A 23,482-nucleotide genomic window follows, 5' to 3' on the forward strand; every position below is an offset into this window, starting at 1 on the left:
AAATTGGTGGACATTACAGGATGTCAGGATTTAAGAACACATGTATGCAATAGGCATTTAGTCAGCTACTATAGTTTATGATGGCATTTTGCCAAATGAGCTCCAATTAGATAAGCCAGTTTGATAATTGTGATTCACTCGGTGAGTTCTTCACATTATCAATCTGGTACTTCTCGAGGCAGACTTGTTCAGGAAAGGCGGGACTTACTGTACAATACTTCGTGCCGATTGGACGATGCGGCATCTTTGCACACTTGTTTTGACCAATCAAGGCAACGGATGAAAATCTTGTCTTCCGACACGTCTTTGGGTGGGGGGAAGCACAAACATCTTTACCAGACTAAAAATTCACGAAACTCCTCTCGCTGCTCAAATTCAACAAGGGAACAGTGAGTAATTTTGCAAGAACATAATTAATTGCAGCATCCATTCGTCTGTTAGGTTTGTTTGTTTACCCCCGGCATCGGCGCTTATTGGTTTCGTCCTGCCTAAACAACGCCTGATTGGTCCGATCGGAAAGATTGGCTGCAAACGTATCAGCGGGAGCGGTACAAGATGTATTCTCGCAGAATTTGTGAACTCAAAAATACCGCGAGAATTCATCTTGCCGGCAAGGTTACCAATTAGAAGCAGGTATACTGCCCCAAGTGTTATGTATGAAGACTGTCAAGTTTGAAAAATTTGAGAAAAAACTGACTCTTTCACATAACTGGGTGGACATTCCTATTCCCATGCTTGAAATTGAAGTGGATTTAAGCCATTTTGTTTTTCACTTTAGAGCAAAGATGCAGATGCAATGGCAGTGGATGGAGGAGAGGTGTACACCGCTGGGCAGTGCGGTCTGGTTCCAGCCATGGTGGAGCAGTATGATGAAGGTAAAAAGTGAATAGTTTGGTAATTGTGGCTCGCAAGTAACAGTTTTACATTTTCTCTCCACAGCAAAGTGCAGTCAAGCTGGAGGTAAATTAATTTTTCTATTAAAATGACAAAAACACAATTTTGGAGTTTTGGTTGACTCTCACAACTTTGCAATGTGCCTATTTTTTTCTGAAGATTTCAAATAACTGTTGTGTATTTAGCCTCAGCATCCTCCTACTATGCCGTTGCTGTGGTGAAGAAGGGTTCTGGGGTGACTTGGGCAACGCTGAGGAGCAAGAGGTCATGCCACACAGGCTTTGGCAGGACCGCCGGCTGGAACATCCCCATGGGTAAAATCCACAAGGAGACTAACGACTGCGACTTCAGTAAGTACACTTGCATGTAGGTGTTGTTGCAGACTGACACCTACAGGTAGCTAATATGAATGTCAGCTAGTGCAACAATTAAAATGGTTGCAGCCTTACTAGTGTATAATTGGTTACACACAAAAGTACACAGAGCCTAATATCGCAGGTAAATCAAATTACCTAAAATAACGCTATTGCCTTGTGCTATTTCCTCAGCCAAGTTCTTCAGTAGCGGCTGTGCCCCCGGATCCCCAGCAGGTTCACCATTTTGCACTCAGTGTGTAGGCAGTGGCAAAACTGTGGATGACAAAGCAAAGTGCCAAGCAAGTTCAGAAGAGAAGTACTACGGCTACGCTGGGGCCTTTAGGTAAAGTCATAACAGTGCAGCGGTTAATCATTGGGAAAGCATCAGGCCGCTTTCTATTGCCCTTGGCATAATCAGGGCTTATTCAAAGTTTCCTATCCCAATTGACTTTTCAAATGAAGCCGGGTACATGCATCCTGGACTGGTTGCCAGCCAATTGCAGGGAACAAAAGTGCAAACGAGCTTTCACTCGTATGATGGGTTTAGTCTTCAATTTTAGCTACCATGCATTTTGACCAAGGGCAAATGTTGGAGTACCTGGCAAATGATTGTAATCCCTCTACTGAGGCAGCAGCGTTAACCACTATTACACCATGCCGCCTAGGAAAAACATGGATAGTAGCAGGGGGGCCATTTCTAGCTTTATGGGGGCCCTAGGCAAGATGCTGTACGCCAAACTCTGCTCTACGTCCCTCACTCTGACACAAAAACACCAGCCACTGCTTTATTTATTTATTATTATTTTTTATTTTATTTTTTTTTTATTTTTAAGCCACTGCTATCCATCAGTTTATTTTATGTATATACTATGTTGTTGTATTTTATTTTTATTTTTTTTAAGCATAAAAGGGATGTAATAAACAAATGTTAAGACGGGGCATTTTAATCTTCTTCAGGCAGAGATGTCGAAAGTACTAGTGTTCAGTCTTTATGTCAAAGAACTGTTATTTGTGCAAAAAACTACTCTGATAATCGTAAAAGTACTGAAGTCACTCCCTTACATAAGTAAAAGCACAAAAATACCAACTTGAAAATATACTTGAGTCAAAAAAGTGAATTGACCTTTTTCAAAATAAAACAAAAAATAGAAATTCTTTATTTTCCTAAACCCAGAAGACTGATTAGCGGCACGTGAGCTTTTGCATGTCACGCACCCAAAAAGTAACGACCCCATTTTCAAAATTTAAAAAGCACAGATATTTGCGTTTGAAAAGTAAGAAGTAAAACGTCACCCGAATAAAAACATATTCAAGTACAGATATTTGGGGAAAAAAATAATACTTAAGTACAGTAGCAAAGTAAAAATACTTCCCATCTCTGTCCTCGGGTAAGATGCATGGTAGCTCCTTAGCTAGCAACCATAGTGCTTTGGGGCCCTAGGCAGCCCCGCCTACTTGGCCTATAGCAAGAAACGGCTATAGCTAGTAGCTTAAAACCTGAAATGCTGCATTAGTAGATGGAAGCTAGATCTTACTGAATTAATTCTCCCCTCTCTTTTCAGATGTCTTGTTGAGGGTGCTGGCGACGTGGCCTTCATTAAACATACAATCGTTGCAGAAAACAGTGACGGTAACTTGACGCCTTAACAACCCCCTCCATCAAATCATCAGCACCATATCCTGTCACATCATACTTGTGCTCCGTTGCAGGAAAGGGTGCAGCATGGGCCGTTAATGTCTTGAGCGGCGACTACGAGCTGATTTGCCCCACCAAGGGTCCGGTGCCAATCACGGACTTTGAGTCTTGCCACCTGGGAGCCTCCCCAGCACACGCTGTGATGACCCGTCCCGAGATCCGCGAAAATGTTGTCAGAATTCTTCAGGAACAGCAGGTACGAAGTGCTCTTTTGCCTCATAAGTGTCGTCCTTGCAAGTAGTGTAGAAGATTGATTTTCATTTTCCATTTCATTTCCAGACCCGGTTCGGCAGAGAAGGCAGCGACACCACTTTCAAAATGTTTGAGTCGGCACCTGAGAAGAACCTCCTTTTCAAAGACTCCACAAAGTGTCTCCAGCTGGTGCCAAGCGGATGCAGTTATAAGACCTTCTTGGGACCAGATTACATGGATGCCATGACCTCACTGAGGCAGTGCACGGACTCCACACCAGGTTTGGCTGTTTAGGGGCTTAAACCTCCCTCAAAGTATGGAGTAAAAGTCTGATTTCATACCAGCAACACATCCACAATATCTAATTTCTATTTTGTCTTCCACAGATCTGGAGAAACTGTGCACTTCCCACACCTGTCAGAGCAACTAGATGGCTTAAACTACTTCTCCAAAATGCATATTGATGTCACAGCAGCCATTTTGAAATCAACATATCCAAACATAAATCACTTCAAGACATTTTGCAAAGTGTTTCAGTACATTATCTCGCATGTACCTCATTTATCAAATAAAGGCTTTTCAATGACTTGCTCTGATTTATTACCAGAAAGTATGTTAGTTTAAGTCAACCTATGGTTAAGTTAGTCACTTTCCCCACCCACCACCTGCTTGTGTAGCCTTGCACAGTTAAATAAAATAGAGTGAAATGGTTTATTGGGTTTTTGAGTTGGCTACTTTGGGAACTTGAACAATGTTTATCACGCTCAAATGGAAAGGTGTTTCTAACTTTTGGGATGTTGGACATGAAATGATTGCTATCAAGTCAGCCTTGCATAAATATTAGCTGTAGTGCAATTACTCAGATGATAGTGCAGACTGTCAACTGACTGAAGGGTTGCTGGTTCAAATCCTGGATGTTTAAATCTCCTTGGGCAAGCCACTAACCCTAAATGCTTTATGAATGAGATTGGTACAACTTCATTCAAAGTATATATATACTTCCACATTGGGCAAAATGAAGTAATTCCTTCTTTTTTTTATCTTATAAATTGTTAAACCGTGTTTAAAAACATTTAGGATTTAAAAATAATCCACAATTTTGCTCAATGCATGTTTCATCATGGAGCTTTTTTTTTTTTACTGGTGTGGCAGCAATAGGCCTGCTGCTCTCTTATCTGGCTAACCGTGGAATTTAGAGTTAATTTTTATGGATCTAGATCTTGCTCCTCCTGTGATGCCCAGTACGCTGAAGGCTTTGTTTGGGAAGTGACTAAGCCACAAGATCAACGTGCAGCTGCGCAAACCACCACCCCGGGAAAAGGCTCAGGGCTCCAGGTGGAGGAGTGGTACCGTCACGTGCCTACCATGCGAGTTGGCGTGGGTTCGTTTCCATGTTTGCATGTGTATTTATGTGAGTGAGTGGAGAAGAAAGTCCCATTAACAGACCACGTGCAAATCATTTTGAAGTTGGGGATAATCCAAGACAATTCTGGCCCAAGAGGATACTGGAAATTCAATAACTCTTAACTTAGTAATAAGTAGTTTAATGAATCCATTAAAACTTTAATAAATAACACTCTGATTGAAAATGGTGACAATATTTTTGGGTAGGAAATGGGAATTTTTCAAATTTAAGGTCCGATGTACAGTATTTCTAACAAAAGCAAAGAATTAAAAAAAGAGGAAAACCTCTGAGTTGGCAAATGTGACTATTTACTAAAATTAACAGTCTCACTTTAGAAGAGGAACTTGAATGAAAAGATATTCAATTACATTTGGATCAGATCTACTTGGACATGGCAAAAGGGGCATTTATTAGATCGAGGGCCCGATGGTTGGAAGAGGGAGAAAGAAATGCTAGAATTTCAAAAGAAACTCTGACTGCTCTCAATATTGATGGAAATCTCTCTAAAGATCATAAATTAAAGCTGCAATATGGAACTTTTCCCCCAAAAATTACTTTACAATAAGCTTTATATTTGACTATTTATTACTGAAATGTCTTCTAATTAGTAGATTAACACCTTAGCTGCTCAAAATGGGTACTCTTGCAAGCCTCATGCCAATAGTTTTCAGACTGGATTCGGGTTAGAATTTCCCACGCCCTGTCTGCGGATGTGATGTAATGTGCGTGGTGTGTATGTGAAGAACGGTATGTGCAGTTTCATTTTTTGTCAGCGGGTATTTTTATTCACAAACAAAAAAATTCAAGTCCTACCCCAGATTTGTTTCCTTCTGGAATAGAAGTCCATTTTCAAAGCTATAAAATTAAGAAAAGCAGTAATTTGTCAAATCTTTTTTCTCCTATGATGCTTCATTTGTCTAATGGCCAAAGATTGTTGACCTGTTTTCTCATGAAATGTCTTTTCTTGTATTGTACAATCTTTAAAATGAACAAGAATTTTGAAAGAGGTTTGTATGTTCTTGAATGTAAACTTGTTTAAAAAAAAAAAAAAAGCATTAAAAGAAAAACAGCTGCCATTAACAATGAAAAGAGAACAATGGCTTCCAAACAGATTAACGCTTGGACTTTTGAGAAGCAAAAATAATGCAGTCTTCTGGTTGCTGCAATATTCATTCGATTTCTTCAGGCTGAAATAAAGTGGCACAAACCATGGTTTGCCCACTCCATGGTTTTTGCCTGTGTGCGTAGTGCATGCTAGCTGCAGTCGCTTTAGCATGAAACATGATGCAAGGGGAGGAGGGGCTCCCGGGTGGTGGCAGTGGAGACTCTTCTTTTGGGTGTAGAGCCTGTCGGTGGTAACAAGGCTTTTAAAAAAAAAAGAGAAAGAAATCACTCAATTTTCTTATTAGACTGCAAGGCTACATGAGCAAGTTGGGAAAGTCACCAACTTAACCATAGGTAGGTTGAAAATTAACATACTTGCTGGTAAGAGTCAGACCAAGTAATTGAAAATGCTTTTATTTGTTAAATGAGGTACATGTTAATTTATAGAAAGGGTTTGTTGATTCCAACGTGGCTGCTGTGACATATCTAGTTGCTCTGACAGGTGTGGGAAGTGCACAGTTTCTCCAGATCTGTGGAAGATAAAATACAAATTAGATAATGTGGATGTGTTGCTGGTACAAGGTCAGACTTTTACGCCATACTTTAGAGGTTAAAGCCCCTAAACAGCCAAACCTGGTGTGGAGTCCGTGCACTGCCTCAGTGAGGTCATGGCATCCATGTAATCTGGTCCCAAGAAGGTCTTATAACTGCATCCGCTTGGCACCAGCTGGAGACACTTTGTGGAGTCTTTGAAAAGGAGGTTCTTCTCAGGTGCCGACTCAAACATTGCAAAACTGGGGTCACTGCCAGTTCTGCCGAACCGGGTCTAGAAATGAAAGATTTATAGAAAATGAAAACTAAGCTTCTGCACGACAATTATGAGGCAAAAGAGCACTTCGTACCTGCTGTTCCTGAAGAACGGTGACAACAGTTTGGTGGGTTTCGGGACGGGTAACCACAGCGTGTGCTGGCGAGGCTCCCAGGTGGCAAGACTCAAAGTCTGTGATTGGCACCGGACCCTTGGTGGGGCAAATCAGCTCGTAGTCGCTGCTCGAGACATTAACGGCCCATGCTGGACCCTTTCCTGCAACGGAGCACAAGTATGATGTGACAGGATATGGTGCTCATGATTGGATGGGGGGGGTTGTTAAGGCGTCAAGTTACCGTCACTGTTTTCTGCAACAATTGTATGTTTAATGAAGGCCACGTCACCAGCACCCTCAACAAGACATCTGAAAAGAGGGGAGAATTAAGTCAATAATAAAGCATTTCAGGCTTTAAGTTACAATTCATGTTTTTCCAAGATGGTATAATTCTGGTTTGTACTGCTGCCTCAGTAGAGTGGTTACATTTTTTTTTTGCCCCCATTCAAGACACATGGTAGCTTAATTGAAGACTAATCCCATCATACAAGTGAAAGCTCATTTGCCTTTTTGTACCCTGCAATTGGCTGGCAACCAGTCCAGGATGCATGTACCCGGCTTAATTTGAAAAGTCAATTGGGATAGGAAACTTTGAATAAGCCCTGATTATGCCAAGGGCAATAGAAAGCGGCCTGATGCTTTCCCAATGATTAACCGCTGCACTGTTATGACTTTACCTAAAGGCCCCAGCGTAGCCGTAGTACTTCTCTTCTGAACTTGCGTGGCACTTTGCTTTGTCATCCACAGTTTTGCCACTGCCTACACTGAGTGCAAAATGGTGAACCTGCTGGGGATCCGGGGGCACAGCCGCTACTGAAGAAGTTGGCTGAGGAAACAGCACATGGCAATATAGTTACATTTTAGACAACTTGAAATGTACCTGTATATTAAAACGCAATGCATATACCCCGTGGTGTGAATAATTATACACCAGTAAGGCTGTAACTATTTTAATTGTTGCACTGCTATACACCAGTGTTGACAAACTCTCAAAGTTTAGACCAGACAACTAGCTGACATTCACATTTGTTAACAGTGTCAGTCTACAACACTTAATGCCCCAAAAATGCCAGTTACAATTTAGTCATGCATTTTACATTGCACTTACTGAAGTTGCAGTCGTTAGTCTCTTTGTAGATTTTACCCATGGGGATGTTCCAGCCGGCGGTCCTGCCAAAGCCTGTGTGGCATGACCTCTTGCCCCTCAGCGTTGCCCAAGTCACCCCAGAACCCTTCTTTACCACAGCAACGGCATAATAGGAGGATGCTGAGGCTAAATACACGACATTAGTTTTTTTAAATGAAATCTTTACAATAATGACACATTGCAAAGTTGTGAGAGTCAACCAAGACTCGAAAATATTTTTTTTGTCATTGTAATAGAAAAATCTATTTACCTCCAGCTTGACTGCACTTTGCTGTAGAGAGAAAATGTAAAACTGTTACTTGCGAGCCACAATTACCAAACTATTCACTTTTTACCTTCATCATACTGCTCCACCATGGCTGGAACCAGACCGCACTGCCCAGCGGTGTACACCTCTCCTCCATCCACTGCCAACGCATCTGCATCTTTGCGCTGAAGTGAAAAACAAAATGGCTGAAATACACTTCAATTTCAAGCATGGGCTGCCAAACTTGTCCCGTTATATAGGCCTACTGTAGCAATGTCCACCCAGTTAATTGTTAAAAGTTAACTCAGTGGTCTTACATTATACGTTGCGAGGTCAGCATTTAGCCCATTTAGCCGTTTTTGATCACCAATTCTAATTTGAGCTCATTTAGCAAAAGCTATGATAAGTCTAACTAATTCTGGTATCAGATATGTCCATCCAATTTGTTTAACAATTTTTTTTTAACACTTTACAAGGGAGCTACCATACGTTTTGCAGACCCTTAAATTTTGTATACACATTTGTCATTTTACCATGATCATCTTCATGCACTCTTCCACAGTAGGTGCGCTCCGGCACAGAATTTTGTATTCGCCATCCACCATGCCCTCGCCGCTCCATTCGTTACATTTCTGAGTCTCGCTCATGCCCACGGAACACCATGTGATGGTGTTTAATCCAGCTGCAGTGACCTCTGAAAAGTGATACAAATTTTGCTTAAAGTGTTCACCTGAGTTTCATTGTGTTTGTTACCTTTGTTGAGGGAGCGCACGATGCCCAAATAGCTGGCACCCAGATACAGGAAGGAGCTGACGTTTGCAGGCAACCTGACAAGCTTTTCAGTCGAGTCTTTGAACATCAGATTCTTGGCAGGTGCATACGCTTCAGAGGAGAACAGGTCAAATCCCTGTATAAAAAAAAAAAAAAAACACACACATTTAAACAAATTTAAGGGGAGGGAATCCCCTACAACAGTAGCAGGTCCTGGGCCTTATAACAACCTCATTTTTTTCTCAAATCAAGTGTTCAGCCTACCTGCACGGTGGTGAGGTTATTCCAGATACACTCTGCCAGCTGTGGGTCTTGGCAGGTGACCACGGCGTGAGCGGGTACCCTGGCAAGGTGGCATTCCTCGTACTTGTCAATGGGTGCTCTGGTGTTGTCCATGCACAGCAGCTCGTAGTCAGCCTTCATGTTGTCTGTAAGAATAAAAAATATCACATCGAATTAATTTCTGTTGATCAAAAATCACACCAAACAGTGCAGTTAGTCTTGTTCCACACAGTTTAATGCCCATATGGCAAGAAAACTTTGTTTCACTCAGCTCTAGTTTCTCAAATGGGTTCAGGGGTTTGATGCTAAATGTTAAGGCTTTTTTTACACAAAGCTTTAATGTGAATGAACACAAGACAGTACATTGAAGAAACTCACCTGGTACAGTCAGATGTTGTACAAACGCCACATCGCCAGCTTTTTCGACCAGGCACCTAGTAAGAGTTACACATAAAAAAAAACATGTAAAACTGCTTCGAAACTTAGTGACACGTACTTCTCGGACCAAGTGTCTATGACTTCATTGATCCCACGGGGTCAATCCTGGGACCCTTTTTGGTCAAGCTACACGTCCTACCACAACTAAACTATAAAGATCCATTGAACCAACCACTAACAACTAAAAGCATTTAAAAATCAGTCGAGTGGGGGAGCACTGCTTACTGGAATGCGCCACTGTAGTCATAGTAAGGTTCGTTGTGAGAACGTGAGCAGTCTCCCTTGCAGCTTCCACACAGTTTAGAACCCTTTTCTGCTCCTGGGACACAGCTCTGGGAGAAGAAGTTACCCACAGCTGCACACACAGAAAAGGGGGAAGCTTCAAAACGCAAAGTGGCTTAAATCAGGTCTAACCACTGACATCACTCACCGGCCTCAATAGTTTCATCCTCAATGCCTCCCCAATTCAGCACACCCAACTTAATCAGAGTTCCAATTGGGATGTTCCAGCCGGCAGATTTTCCCAAGCCAGTGTGGCAAGATCTCTTCCCTTTCAGGTCTCGGATTCCGAACCCGGAGTCCTTCTTAACCACAGCGACTGCGTAGTAGCAGCTATCTGAATCTGAGCAAATTGAAGAATGATTTTATGTCATTTGAAAAATTATGGCATTTTCCTCTGCGACAATATGCTTTCAGGCATTCCACAAAAACCCAAAGCATGACTTAAAATGTTGTCATTATCGAATGATTGTCGACTTACTGGCACCATAGTCCTCAGCAATTATGGGATGGAGTTTGTAGTCCTCCAGGCCAGCGGTGTAGATGTCTCCTCCATCCAAGGTGATGGCGTCTGCTGTACCCTCCTGTCCATAGACAAGTGAAAAATTCATATGAATAAAAAAAATTAATTCACATCATTGGCCACTTTCACAACAGCCAGTGTTGCCAACTTTGCTAAAACTCAAGAAACTTTTGTTTACTTTGTACTCTCCCAGCCCTTTTGAAAGCACAGTGAGAAAAGTCAACCTCGACTGTTTTGAACAAGATGCTGCAATCAAACGTTAGACCACCATTCTGTTTAAGATCCATTTGGGAAAGGAAAAAAAAAAACACTCACATGAATGGCAGTGATGCATCCCAAAGAGTCCAATTTCCTGACACAGGTGAAGACTGGCGCCTTGGCGGCAAGGTCCAAACACTTCTGGTGCTCATTGTCAGATATGACGCACCACCTCACGTGTTCGGTGGTGGCCGACAGCACAACAGCTACTGCAAAAAAAGTACAACAAAGCAAAGTAGTATCGCGGTGCAAGCATACTAGTGATGACAGTTTACAAATATGGACCTTGAGCTCGATGAGAGAGTATACATTGAAACATTTTAGTTGGCTACTAGTGCAGCAAACTACTACGGTTTAATTGTGCACTAAATAAACAACCACTTGTGTTTGTTTAGCCTTTAGAGCACTTTGATACCTCGATTAACATCCATGTACTAGTGGCTACGAGTTGGTATGCCATTTAATGACGACAGTCTCAACCATGGATAAAAGCTAGTGTATAAAAATGTAAAATATTGGCATTTACCCAAGTAGCTGAGCAGCAGTAGCGTCGGACTCAGAGGTGACGAGAGGAGATGCTTCATGGTGGACCGTCTCCAGGTCAGCAGAGTGAGCTGCAGTCAGAGTCCTCTTATAGTCACACTATGGACTGGAGGGGAGGGAGCAGAAGCGATAAATGACAGTCCGCTCAGGTTTCCCCATTGGGTGGGTGTTTTTACGAATGCAGAATTTGAAGGGGGAAGGAAGCTGTGTGAATCAAGTCCCCCGCTCCCACAACACACCTTCACAATTGACAGCTTTGATGTATTAGTTAAAATATACATTATACTGTGCTAAATTTAAATGCCAACTAACTGAACATTCTCATCCAAAACAAAGATTCAACATTTTTTGTTTATGTAACATTTAGCATCAAGTGAGCATTTTCCGCTACAATTTGCCAACAGATGACAGCAATGTTAAATACTGAAATTCAAAATAATAAGTAAATGCTGAAAGTTTAGTCAGATAGTATTTACGCAAAGCCTATTTTGCATAATTGGAATAAATCTATCAATTTAAGAGTTAAATGATCAATTTAATTGCTAATTAGCTTGGGAGGGGGGGGGGGGCTAGCAAACATTTCAATAATACATGTAAAATGACATCATCACCTACTTTGTTCAATTTGTGGCCTTGCTCTTTGTGCCAAAAAGCGAAGAAAAGAGAGGACCCCAGATTCCTCATCACTCCTTTTATATCTTGGCTCAGCTGAATGCTGATTGACCTCAGGTGCTGCAACCAGCTGGTCTGCCAAAGAGGTAATAGCGCTCCTAGTGGTGGCCAGAGTAAATGAAGGAGAGCCATGATGGCTGCAGGCAAGATTGAAAATGAATAGACATGACGCCATTAATCCGTTCCAGTGTCTCAAAAAAAAGAAATAAATAAAAAACAACAATGTTGCAATGTATTTTGAATGAGACCATAGCGCTTTATAATGTTACATTTTATACAAACATCAACTCAACTTTTTTTTGCTCCATAATGTGTTTAAAAAACAACAACTTTACTTCATAAGACGTGAAGTGTATCTTCTGCCCCGATTTAGTCATAACTGTTTTAATTTCCTCATTTCCTCAGTAGAGTTTGTTCTGCGGATGTATCCTTGCGAGTGTTATCGCAATTTCTGCCAGGTGCAGTCATGACTGAATAACCTCCTCTATTTCTCAAATGGGCTTTGGTCTGTGTTTGAATGATGTCCTTGAGTTTTATCTCATGTCCGGTCAACTCCGGTTGAACTGTTTACTGGAAACTGTGTGGTACCGCCTTTCAAGATAGTATAAGAATATTGTAAATCCTCTGTAATCTTCGCACTTGTGAGAGGCTACAGCCATTGTCTGTCACTCACTTGTGCCCGGAATATTCTGTAGAAATAAAAGCTTTGAAGGAACTGTTCATCGATCTCCAGCCTGTATTCAGATAACCAACTATTCTCACTACCCGAAAGAAATCGAGAGAGAGAGCAGTGTTTCTGCTGCCCTTTATCAGAAGGGGGAAGGAGGAAGTCGACAAGTAAACTGGTAAATTTCGAATGGTACATGATCTAAGAGCTATTAATGCTGTAGTTATGACCCCTACCCTGCTGGTGCCCAATCCTCACTCGACTCTGTCACAAATCACTCCATCACACACTCATTTTACCTGCATTGATCTTGCTAATGCATTCTTTTGTATTCCTCTTGACCCGTCTATGCAGAAGTATTTTGCATTTACGTGGAATGATGAGTGTTACTCCTACACCCGTTTTCTTCAAGGTTTTGTGTTGTCTCCTGGACTTTTCAATGATTACTTTCGACAGTTACTGTCACCTCTCCAACTTCCTCCGGATGTTGTTTTGGTGCAGTATGTGGATGACCTACTCCTAGCTGCACCATCCGAGGCGTCCTGCCTTCTAGCTACACAGCTCCTTTTGAGCCACCTGGCTTCACATACTCTTTCTTAGACTCCAGCCGCTGACAACTCTTTTGTTCTGCTTAAACAGTTCTTGTCATCAGCTGCGGCTCTTGTCATCCCTGACTACAACAAGATGTTCTTTCTGGATGTTTCTGAAAAAAAAAACAGCAGTGTTTCTGCTGTTCTTTATCAGAAGGGGGAGATAGGTGAAAGACATGTTTGCCTTTATGCATCAACGCCTCTTGAAGATTATGAACAACATCATCCTCTTTGTGCAGCCTTTGCTTCAGCATTAGCTCGCCTGATTCAGAAAACATCTCACATTGTGTTACATCACCCGCTGACAGTACGTACATCACACAGTACAGTGCAGTACGGAACCAGCCAAGCATTTACTATGACATGGGGGACGGCAGAGAAAGATTGAATCAGTCCTGACACAACCCCACATTTTGTTTATACATAAAGGAATTAACTTGGCAGCAGGCCTGTTAGAAGGACAACCCCATTGCTGCACTCAGCGAATTCTGGAAGAAAACTCACTGAGAAAAGACCTTTACGACACACCACTGGACGACCCAGACTTGACGTTATTTACGGACGGCTCGTGTTTTAAAGGCGACAAAGGACTCCAATCAGGTTTTGATGTAACACAAATGACAGGAACAAACTTTGACACGATAGTGGCAGAGAGACTCACAGGGCCACAGTCAGCTCAACGAGCAGAAATAGTGGCCGTAACAACTGCACTGAAGTTAGCACAAGGAAAGACTGTAAACATCTACACTGACTCTGCGTATGCACATGTAGTTGTGCACACCGCCATGGCAGAATGGCAAAGAAATGACTTCATGACTGCAACATGGACACCCATTAAACACCATCAATACATCTTTGCGTTAAAAGACGCCTTACTACTGCCTAAAGCAGTAGCTGTGATAAAATGTAAAGGACACAAAAAAAAAAAAGATTTTGTGTCAGCAGGAAATGATTCGGCGGACAAAGCGGCAAAGGAAGCGGCGGGCTACAGCCCAACATTTCAAAAACAAACATCTACAAGCAGTAGAAAAGGCATCGGGGCTAAACACACACATTTGGTTCAGTGTATCATCCCCAATCCCAAGGACAGGTTGAGCGAATGAATAGAAATATTAAAGAAAAATTGGCTAAAGCACTGGCCTCATCAAATTTGAATTGGCTACAAGCTCTTCCTGTTGCACTAATGAATGTGCGAATGTCACTATACTCAGCCAAAGGCTGGACTCCGTTTGAATGTCACACCAACAGACCATTTCCGGCTCCAACAGCTCCATTGGAAGAGACGCACGTTCCAGGACCTCCAGAACTTAAACAACTAACATTTACTTTCTCCCAGCTAACAAAAAAACAACCAGATGGTCCTTCAGAAATAAATGATTGTGAATATGTATGGTTGAAAGTGATTAATAGAAAATGGTCTGAGCCCAGGTGGACAGGACCCCACAAGGTGACGGAGAGGACATCTTCTGCAGTTCGCCTGCACTGAAAAGATGATACGTGGTATCACATCTCCTCCACCCGACCGGCAAGGACACCGGCTGGAGCCATTGTCCCTGCAGTGCCCCAGGCAATCACCCAACAACACCGAGAAGCAACCCGGCTCCCACTGACATCGTTCTATTAAAGTTGTGTTCACGGTATACGGGCAGAATAATCCCAGTGACTCATCCTGGGACCAGGCAGTCTACCCTAAGGTCCTGAAGAAGCTGACAGCGCCCTCCAGCAGCAACCCAAGAACATCATCTCGAGATGGCTTTGAAGTGGGAACGCATCTCCATCTGCTGCTACATCACGACACTCTTTCTCATATCGACCTTTATGCCAATCTGGTATCTCTGGAAGCCCCTCAGTACAACCTTGAACATAACCACAACACATCGTACTAAGCGAAGTATTGATTCTCCACAAACTCCCTGGCACCCCATGGACAGGGGACATCCCTTAACTATCAACATGTGGAACACATATGCTTACTCCACTGCAAAATCTTTCAATGAATCAAATTGTTCTTTAATGCCACATACTGCTAAACAACCTTCTCTCACTACTAAAGGGGAGTTTCATTGTTGCGTGCTTTTGCTTCTTATTCTACTGATGAGATGATAATGTCCAATCTTTCCACACAACCCTTGCTTAATGTTGCGCCAGCCGTCTGCCACGATGACGCCGCTAGTACCTGTTTTTGTATTTATTTAATTGTTTTTATTTTGTTCATTTCATGTGTCGGACTCTTTCGAGTCCGAAAGGGGGATTGAAGTGTATCTTCTGCCCAGATTTAGTCATAACTGTTTTCATTTCCTCATTTCCTCAGTAGAGCTTTGTTCTGCGGATGTATCCTTGTGAGTGTTATCGCAATTTCTGCCAGATGCTGTCATGACTGAATAACCTCCTCTATTTCTCAAATGGGCTTTGGTCTGTGTTTGAATGATGTCCTTGAGTTTTATCTCATGTCCGGTCAACTCCGGTTGAACTGTTTACTGGAAACTGTGTGGTACCGCCCGTCAAGATAGTATAAGAATATTGTAAATCCTCTGTAATCCATTGCCTGTAACTCGCTTGTGCCCGGAATATTCTGTAGAAATAAAAGCTTTGAAGGAACTGTTCATCGATCTCCAGCCTGTATTCAGATAACCAACATTCTCACTACACGAAAGAAAACGAACACGCGGAGGAAAATATCTACTCCACAACAGACGGCACATCATTAAATCTGCAGAAAAAAATTGGGGGAAAAAATTGTTTCAACCATTTTGAAAAGTCCGTGTCACGGCTAGCCAGTGAAGGTAGCGGCCAGAATTGTACAGTAATGCTGCCACACCAGGGAAAAAAAGCTCCATGATAAAACATGAGTTGTTAAGGCAGATGGCAAAAATTGGCAAATTTGTATTTTTAAATCCTAAATGTTTTTAACACTAGTTCTTTTTAACAGTATTATAGAAGAGCAGCACAGTTATTTTGCCACACTGCAAAAACACTTATTTGAGTAAATTTACTATAAACAAATGAAATGATCTGCCAGTGCAGCAAGATCATTTTACTTCGATATCTTGTAACAAGAAAAATGTGTCGATCTATATTAGTCTGAAAATAAGCTTTATACAATTAGTTTTTAAAGGTGAAATGGCCTTATTTCAAGTAAATAAATTTTTTGTGTGTTCATCTTTTTTTGTACTTTAAGTTGAGTGTCAAGCAGGGAGATAACAGTTGCATTAATAATTGCATTTGGTACGACCAAGCCAGGGATCGAACCCATAACCTCCCAGTCTGAGGGTAGACACTCTACCACTAAACTACTGAGCTGGTACAATGTGTACTGGAAAGAGGAGCAATTTGCTTAGTAAATATAATGAAATAAAAACTGCTTACAATAAAGTGCTATATTGCGCTTTTGATTGTTTTCAGACTAGTATATTTTTCCCATTCATCTTATTTCAGGGCCTTTGATGTTGGTTAGTGATCTTAAAACATGCAAAAGGTTGGTTTTAAGCCTCACAGTACTTACAACTGTCTGTTAACACTCAAGGTTAAGACCACTTGATCAAATAAGTGATAAGTATCTTAAAATAAGCAGAATGATCTTTAGATAATCTTTAAAGTAAAAATAACTTTTCAGAGCAAAATAAGCAAATTTAGGCTAAAGAAATCATATCTTAAGGAGCTCGGCCCAAAAATTTGAATATCCTCAAAAAGTTGAATAATTTCCACAATGTAATTCAAGCCCCCAACTTAAGTGATTTCAAGATCAGATGTGTTTTTGCAGTGCAATAACCTTGATTTAAACCAATTTCATTAATAGAGCATTTAGGGTTAGTGACTTACCCAAGGCCATTTTAAATAGTCAGGATTTGAACCAGCAACCCTTCAGTCATCTTACAGCAATTGCACTATAGCTAATAATTACGCAAGGTTGAATTGATAGCAATTATTTCATGTTCAACATAGCAAAAGTTAGAAACTCCTTTCCATTTGAGCATGATAAACATTGTTTAAGTTCCCGAAGCAGCCAACTTCAAATTCTAATACATCATTTCACTCTATTGTTTTATTAGATCGTGCAAGGCTCCATGAGCAGGGAGGAAAGTAACCAACTTAACCATAGGTTTACTTGAACACTAATTGCTGGTAAGATTCAGACCAAGTCATTGAAAATGCTTTTATTTGTTAAATGAGGTACATGTTAATTTATAGAAAGGGTTTGTTGATTCCAACGTGGCTGCTGTGACATATCTAGTTGCTCTGACAGGTGTGGGAAGTGCACAGTTTCTCCAGATCTGTGGAAGATAAAATACAAATTAGATAATGTGGATGTGTTGCTGGTACAAGGTCAGACTTTTACGCCATACTTTAGAGGTTAAAGCCCCTAAACAGCCAAACCTGGTGTGGAGTCCGTGCACTGCCTCAGTGAGGTCATGGCATCCATGTAATCTGGTCCCAAGAAGGTCTTATAACTGCATCCGCTTGGCACCAGCTGGAGACACTTTGTGGAGTCTTTGAAAAGGAGGTTCTTCTCAGGTGCCGACTCAAACATTGCAAAACTGGGGTCACTGCCAGTTCTGCCGAACCGGGTCTAGAAATGAAAGATTTATAGAAAATGAAAACTAAGCTTCTGCACGACAATTATGAGGCAAAAGAGCACTTCGTACCTGCTGTTCCTGAAGAACGGTGACAACAGTTTGGTGGGTTTCGGGACGGGTAACCACAGCGTGTGCTGGCGAGGCTCCCAGGTGGCAAGACTCAAAGTCTGTGATTGGCACCGGACCCTTGGTGGGGCAAATCAGCTCGTAGTCGCTGCTCGAGACATTAACGGCCCATGCTGGACCCTTTCCTGCAACGGAGCACAAGTATGATGTGACAGGATATGGTGCTCATGATTGGATGGGGGGGGGGGGGTTGTTAAGGCGTCAAGTTACCGTCACTGTTTTCTGCAACAATTGTATGTTTAATGAAGGCCACGTCACCAGCACCCTCAACAAGACATCTGAAAAGAGGGGAGAATTAAGTCAATAATAAAGCATTTCAGGCTTTAAGTTACAATTCATGTTTTTCCAAGATGGTATAATTCTGGTTTGTACTGCTGCCTCAGTAGAGTGGTTACATTTTTTTTTGCCCCCATTCAAAACACATGGTAGCTTAATTGAAGACTAATCCCATCATACAAGTGAAAGCTCATTTGCCTTTTTGTACCCTGCAATTGGCTGGCAACCAGTCCAGGATGCATGTACCCGGCTTAATTTGAAAAGTCAATTGGGATAGGAAACTTTGAATAAGCCCTGATTATGCCAAGGGCAATAGAAAGCGGCCTGATGCTTTCCCAATGATTAACCGCTGCACTGTTATGACTTTACCTAAAGGCCCCAGCGTAGCCGTAGTACTTCTCTTCTGAACTTGCGTGGCACTTTGCTTTGTCATCCACAGTTTTGCCACTGCCTACACACTGAGTGCAAAATGGTGAACCTGCTGGGGATCCGGGGGCACAGCCGCTACTGAAGAAGTTGGCTGAGGAAACAGCACATGGCAATATAGTTACATTTTAGACAACTTGAAATGTACCTGTATATTAAAACGCAATGCATATACCCCGTGGTGTGAATAATTATACACCAGTAAGGCTGTAACTATTTTAATTGTTGCACTGCTATACACCAGTGTTGACAAACTCTCAAAGTTTAGACCAGACAACTAGCTGACATTCACATTTGTTAACAGTGTCAGTCTACAACACTTAATGCCCCAAAAATGCCAGTTACAATTTAGTCATGCATTTTACATTGCACTTACTGAAGTTGCAGTCGTTAGTCTCTTTGTAGATTTTACCCATGGGGATGTTCCAGCCGGCGGTCCTGCCAAAGCCTGTGTGGCATGACCTCTTGCCCCTCAGCGTTGCCCAAGTCACCCCAGAACCCTTCTTTACCACAGCAACGGCATAATAGGAGGATGCTGAGGCTAAATACACGACATTAGTTTTTTTAAATGAAATCTTTACAATAATGACACATTGCAAAGTTGTGAGAGTCAACCAAGACTCGAAAATATTTTTTTTGTCATTGTAATAGAAAAATCTATTTACCTCCAGCTTGACTGCACTTTGCTGTAGAGAGAAAATGTAAAACTGTTACTTGCGAGCCACAATTACCAAACTATTCACTTTTTACCTTCATCATACTGCTCCACCATGGCTGGAACCAGACCGCACTGCCCAGCGGTGTACACCTCTCCTCCATCCACTGCCAACGCATCTGCATCTTTGCGCTGAAGTGAAAAACAAAATGGCTGAAATACACTTCAATTTCAAGCATGGGCTGCCAAACTTGTCCCGTTATATAGGCCTACTGTAGCAATGTCCACCCAGTTAATTGTTAAAAGTTAACTCAGTGGTCTTACATTATACGTTGCGAGGTCAGCATTTAGCCCATTTAGCCGTTTTTGATCACCAATTCTAATTTGAGCTCATTTAGCAAAAGCTATGATAAGTCTAACTAATTCTGGTATCAGATATGTCCATCCAATTTGTTTAACAATTTTTTTTTAACACTTTACAAGGGAGCTACCATACGTTTTGCAGACCCTTAAATTTTGTATACACATTTGTCATTTTACCATGATCATCTTCATGCACTCTTCCACAGTAGGTGCGCTCCGGCACAGAATTTTGTATTCGCCATCCACCATGCCCTCGCCGCTCCATTCGTTACATTTCTGAGTCTCGCTCATGCCCACGGAACACCATGTGATGGTGTTTGATCCAGCTGCAGTGACCTCTGAAAAGTGATACAAATTTTGCTTAAAGTGTTCACCTGAGTTTCATTGTGTTTGTTACCTTTGTTGAGGGAGCGCACGATGCCCAAATAGCTGGCACCCAGATACAGGAAGGAGCTGACGTTTGCAGGCAACCTGACAAGCTTTTCAGTCGAGTCTTTGAACATCAGATTCTTGGCAGGTGCATACGCTTCAGAGGAGAACAGGTCAAATCCCTGTATAAAAAAAAAAAAAAAACACACACATTTAAACAAATTTAAGGGGAGGGAATCCCCTACAACAGTAGCAGGTCCTGGGCCTTATAACAACCTCATTTTTTTCTCAAATCAAGTGTTCAGCCTACCTGCACGGTGGTGAGGTTATTCCAGATACACTCTGCCAGCTGTGGGTCTTGGCAGGTGACCACGGCGTGAGCGGGTACCCTGGCAAGGTGGCATTCCTCGTACTTGTCAATGGGTGCTCTGGTGTTGTCCATGCACAGCAGCTCGTAGTCAGCCTTCATGTTGTCTGTAAGAATAAAAAATATCACATCGAATTAATTTCTGTTGATCAAAAATCACACCAAACAGTGCAGTTAGTCTTGTTCCACACAGTTTAATGCCCATATGGCAAGAAAACTTTGTTTCACTCAGCTCTAGTTTCTCAAATGGGTTCAGGGGTTTGATGCTAAATGTGAAGGCTTTTTTTACACAAAGCTTTAATGTGAATGAACACAAGACAGTACATTGAAGAAACTCACCTGGTACCGTCAGATGTTGTACAAACGCCACATCGCCAGCATTTTCGACCAGGCACCTAGTAAGAGTTACACATAAAAAAAACAACCATGTAAAACTGCTTCGAAACTTAGTGACACGTACTTCTCAGACCAAGTGTCTATGACTTCATTGATCCCACGGGGTCAATCCTGGGACCCTTTTTGGTCAAGCTACACGTCCTACCACAACTAAACTATAAAGATCCATTGAACCAACCACTAACAACTAAAAGCATTTAAAAATCAGTCGAGTGGGGGAGCACTGCTTACTGGAATGCGCCACTGTAGTCATAGTAAGGTTCGTTGTGAGAACGTGAGCAGTCTCCCTTGCAGCTTCCACACAGTTTAGAACCCTTTTCTGCTCCTGGGACACAGCTCTGGGAGAAGAAGTTACCCACAGCTGCACACACAGAAAAGGGGGAAGCTTCAAAACGCAAAGTGGCTTAAATCAGGTCTAACCACTGACATCACTCACCGGCCTCAATAGTTTCATCCTCAATGCCTCCCCAATTCAGCACACCCAACTTAATCAGAGTTCCAATTGGGATGTTCCAGCCGGCAGATTTTCCCAAGCCAGTGTGGCAAGATCTCTTCCCTTTCAGGTCTCGGATTCCGAACCCGGAGTCCTTCTTAACCACAGCGACTGCGTAGTAGCAGCTATCTGAATCTGAGCAAATTGAAGAATGATTTTATGTCATTTGAAAAATTATGGCATTTTCCTCTGCGACAATATGCTTTCAGGCATTCCACAAAAACCCAAAGCATGACTTAAAATGTTGTCATTATCGAATGATTGTCGACTTACTGGCACCATAGTCCTCAGCAATTATGGGATGGAGTTTGTAGTCCTCCAGGCCAGCGGTGTAGATGTCTCCTCCATCCAAGGTGATGGCGTCTGCTGTACCCTCCTGTCCATAGACAAGTGAAAAATTCATATGAATAAAAAAAAGAAATTCACATCATTGGCCACTTTCACAACAGCCAGTGTTGCCAACTTTCTGCATTTAAGCAAATTTGCTAAAACTCAAGAAACTTTTGTTTACTTTGTACTCTCCCAGCCCTTTTGAAAGCACAGTGAGAAAAGTCAACCTCGACTGTTTTGAACAAGATGCTGCAATCAAACGTTAGACCACCATTCTGTTTAAGATCCATTTGGGAAAGGAAAAAAAAAAATCACTCACATGAATGGCAGTGATGCATCCCAAAGAGTCCAATTTCCTGACACAGGTGAAGACTGGCGCCTTGGCGGCAAGGTCCAAACACTTCTGGTGCTCATTGTCAGATATGACGCACCACCTCACGTGTTCGGTGGTGGCCGACAGCACAACAGCTACTGCAAAAAAAGTACAACAAAGCAAAGTAGTATCGCGGTGCAAGCATACTAGTGATGACAGTTTACAAATATGGACCTTGAGCTCGATGAGAGAGTATACATTGAAACATTTTAGTTGGCTACTAGTGCAGCAAACTACTACGGTTTAATTGTGCACTAAATAAACAACCACTTGTGTTTGTTTAGCCTTTAGAGCACTTTGATACCACGATTAACATCCATGTACTAGTGGCTACGAGTTGGTATGCCATTTAATGACGACAGTCTCAACCATGGATAAAAGCTAGTGTATAAAAATGTAAAATATTGGCATTTACCCAAGTAGCTGAGCAGCAGTAGCGTCGGACTCAGAGGTGACGAGAGGAGATGCTTCATGGTGGACCGTCTCCAGGTCAGCAGAGTGAGCTGCAGTCAGAGTCCTCTTATAGCCACACTATGGACTGGAGGGGAGGGAGCAGAAGCGATAAATGACAGTCCGCTCAGGTTTCCCCATTGGGTGGGTGTTTTTACGAATGCAGAATTTGAAGGGGGAAGGAAGCTGTGTGAATCAAGTCCCCCGCTCCCACAACACACCTTCACAATTGACAGCTTTGATGTATTAGTTAAAATATACATTATACTGTGCTAAATTTAAATGCCAACTAACTGAACATTCTCATCCAAAACAAAGATTCAACATTTTTTGTTTATGTAACATTTAGCATCAAGTGAGCATTTTCCGCTACAATTTGCCAACAGATGACAGCAATGTTAAATACTGAAATTCAAAATAATAAGTAAATGCTGAAAGTTTAGTCAGATAGTATTTACGCAAAGCCTATTTTGCATAATTGGAATAAATCTATCAATTTAAGAGTTAAATGATCAATTTAATTGCTAATTAGCTTGGGAGGGGGGGGGGGGGCTAGCAAACATTTCAATAATACATGTAAAATGACATCATCACCTACTTTGTTCAATTTGTGGCCTTGCTCTTTGTGCCAAAAAGCGAAGAAAAGAGAGGACCCCAGATTCCTCATCACTCCTTTTATATCTTGGCTCAGCTGAATGCTGATTGACCTCAGGTGCTGCAACCAGCTGGTCTGCCAAAGAGGTAATAGCGCTCCTAGTGGTGGCCAGAGTAAATGAAGGAGAGCCATGATGGCTGCAGGCAAGATTGAAAATGAATAGACATGACGCCATTAATCCGTTCCAGTGTCTCAAAAAAAAGAAAGAAATAAAAAACAACAATGTTGCAATGTATTTTGAATGAGACCATAGCGCTTTATAATGTTACATTTTATACAAACATCAACTCAACTTTTTTTTGCTCCATAATGTGTTTAAAAAACAACAACTTTACTTCATAAGACGTGAAGTGTATCTTCTGCCCCGATTTAGTCATAACTGTTTTAATTTCCTCATTTCCTCAGTAGAGTTTGTTCTGCGGATGTATCCTTGCGAGTGTTATCGCAATTTCTGCCAGGTGCAGTCATGACTGAATAACCTCCTCTATTTCTCAAATGGGCTTTGGTCTGTGTTTGAATGATGTCCTTGAGTTTTATCTCATGTCCGGTCAACTCCGGTTGAACTGTTTACTGGAAACTGTGTGGTACCGCCTTTCAAGATAGTATAAGAATATTGTAAATCCTCTGTAATCTTCGCACTTG

At 41.8% G+C, this 23,482-nt stretch overlaps 2 protein-coding genes and 1 pseudogene across 6 annotated transcripts in view; 1 reads left to right on the plus strand and 2 right to left on the minus strand.

Annotated features, from left to right (window-relative positions):
- LOC147181070 (serotransferrin-like) overlaps positions 1–3,724 on the plus strand; it is an 8,821-nt gene extending 5,097 nt beyond the window's left edge. For all 4 annotated transcript variants that reach the window (XM_086077956.1, XM_086077974.1, XM_086077965.1 and 1 more), the window contains 8 exons: positions 779–875; positions 940–960; positions 1,080–1,244; positions 1,443–1,593; positions 2,813–2,880; positions 2,961–3,142; positions 3,226–3,418; positions 3,525–3,724. In XM_086077956.1, the coding sequence (XP_085934082.1) occupies positions 779–875; positions 940–960; positions 1,080–1,244; positions 1,443–1,593; positions 2,813–2,880; positions 2,961–3,142; positions 3,226–3,418; positions 3,525–3,568 (921 nt within the window). In that variant the 3' untranslated portion in view covers positions 3,569–3,724. The remainder of the gene's footprint in view (positions 1–778; positions 876–939; positions 961–1,079; positions 1,245–1,442; positions 1,594–2,812; positions 2,881–2,960; positions 3,143–3,225; positions 3,419–3,524) is intronic.
- Positions 3,725–6,068: 2,344 nt separating this feature from the next.
- LOC147181071 (serotransferrin-like) lies at positions 6,069–11,141 on the minus strand (annotated as a pseudogene). Its single transcript, XR_015095339.1, has 17 exons — positions 11,042–11,141; positions 10,573–10,724; positions 10,216–10,318; positions 9,886–10,077; positions 9,681–9,810; positions 9,396–9,451; positions 9,000–9,163; positions 8,718–8,871; positions 8,498–8,658; positions 8,053–8,149; positions 7,968–7,988; positions 7,679–7,843; positions 7,248–7,396; positions 6,812–6,879; positions 6,550–6,731; positions 6,281–6,473; positions 6,069–6,177 (listed from the first exon to the last, which is right to left on the minus strand). The product of XR_015095339.1 is annotated as a serotransferrin-like (transcript).
- A 6,008-nt stretch (positions 11,142–17,149) lies between these two features.
- LOC147181072 (serotransferrin-like) lies at positions 17,150–22,916 on the minus strand. Its single transcript, XM_086077997.1, has 18 exons — positions 22,784–22,916; positions 22,151–22,273; positions 21,682–21,833; positions 21,306–21,408; positions 20,976–21,167; positions 20,771–20,900; positions 20,483–20,538; positions 20,087–20,250; positions 19,805–19,958; positions 19,585–19,745; positions 19,140–19,236; positions 19,055–19,075; positions 18,766–18,930; positions 18,333–18,483; positions 17,898–17,965; positions 17,631–17,812; positions 17,362–17,554; positions 17,150–17,258 (listed from the first exon to the last, which is right to left on the minus strand). Exons 2-18 carry the CDS (start codon positions 22,206–22,208, stop codon positions 17,215–17,217), a joined length of 2,091 nt encoding a protein of 696 aa, XP_085934123.1. The 5' UTR covers positions 22,209–22,273; positions 22,784–22,916; the 3' UTR covers positions 17,150–17,214.
- Positions 22,917–23,482: the final 566 nt, after the last annotated feature.

This window comes from Leptonotus elevatus, chromosome 1 (genome assembly GCF_054856555.1).
Source record: "Leptonotus elevatus isolate MCC_2025b chromosome 1, RoL_Lele_1.0, whole genome shotgun sequence".
Lineage (NCBI taxonomy): Eukaryota > Metazoa > Chordata > Actinopteri > Syngnathiformes > Syngnathidae > Leptonotus > Leptonotus elevatus.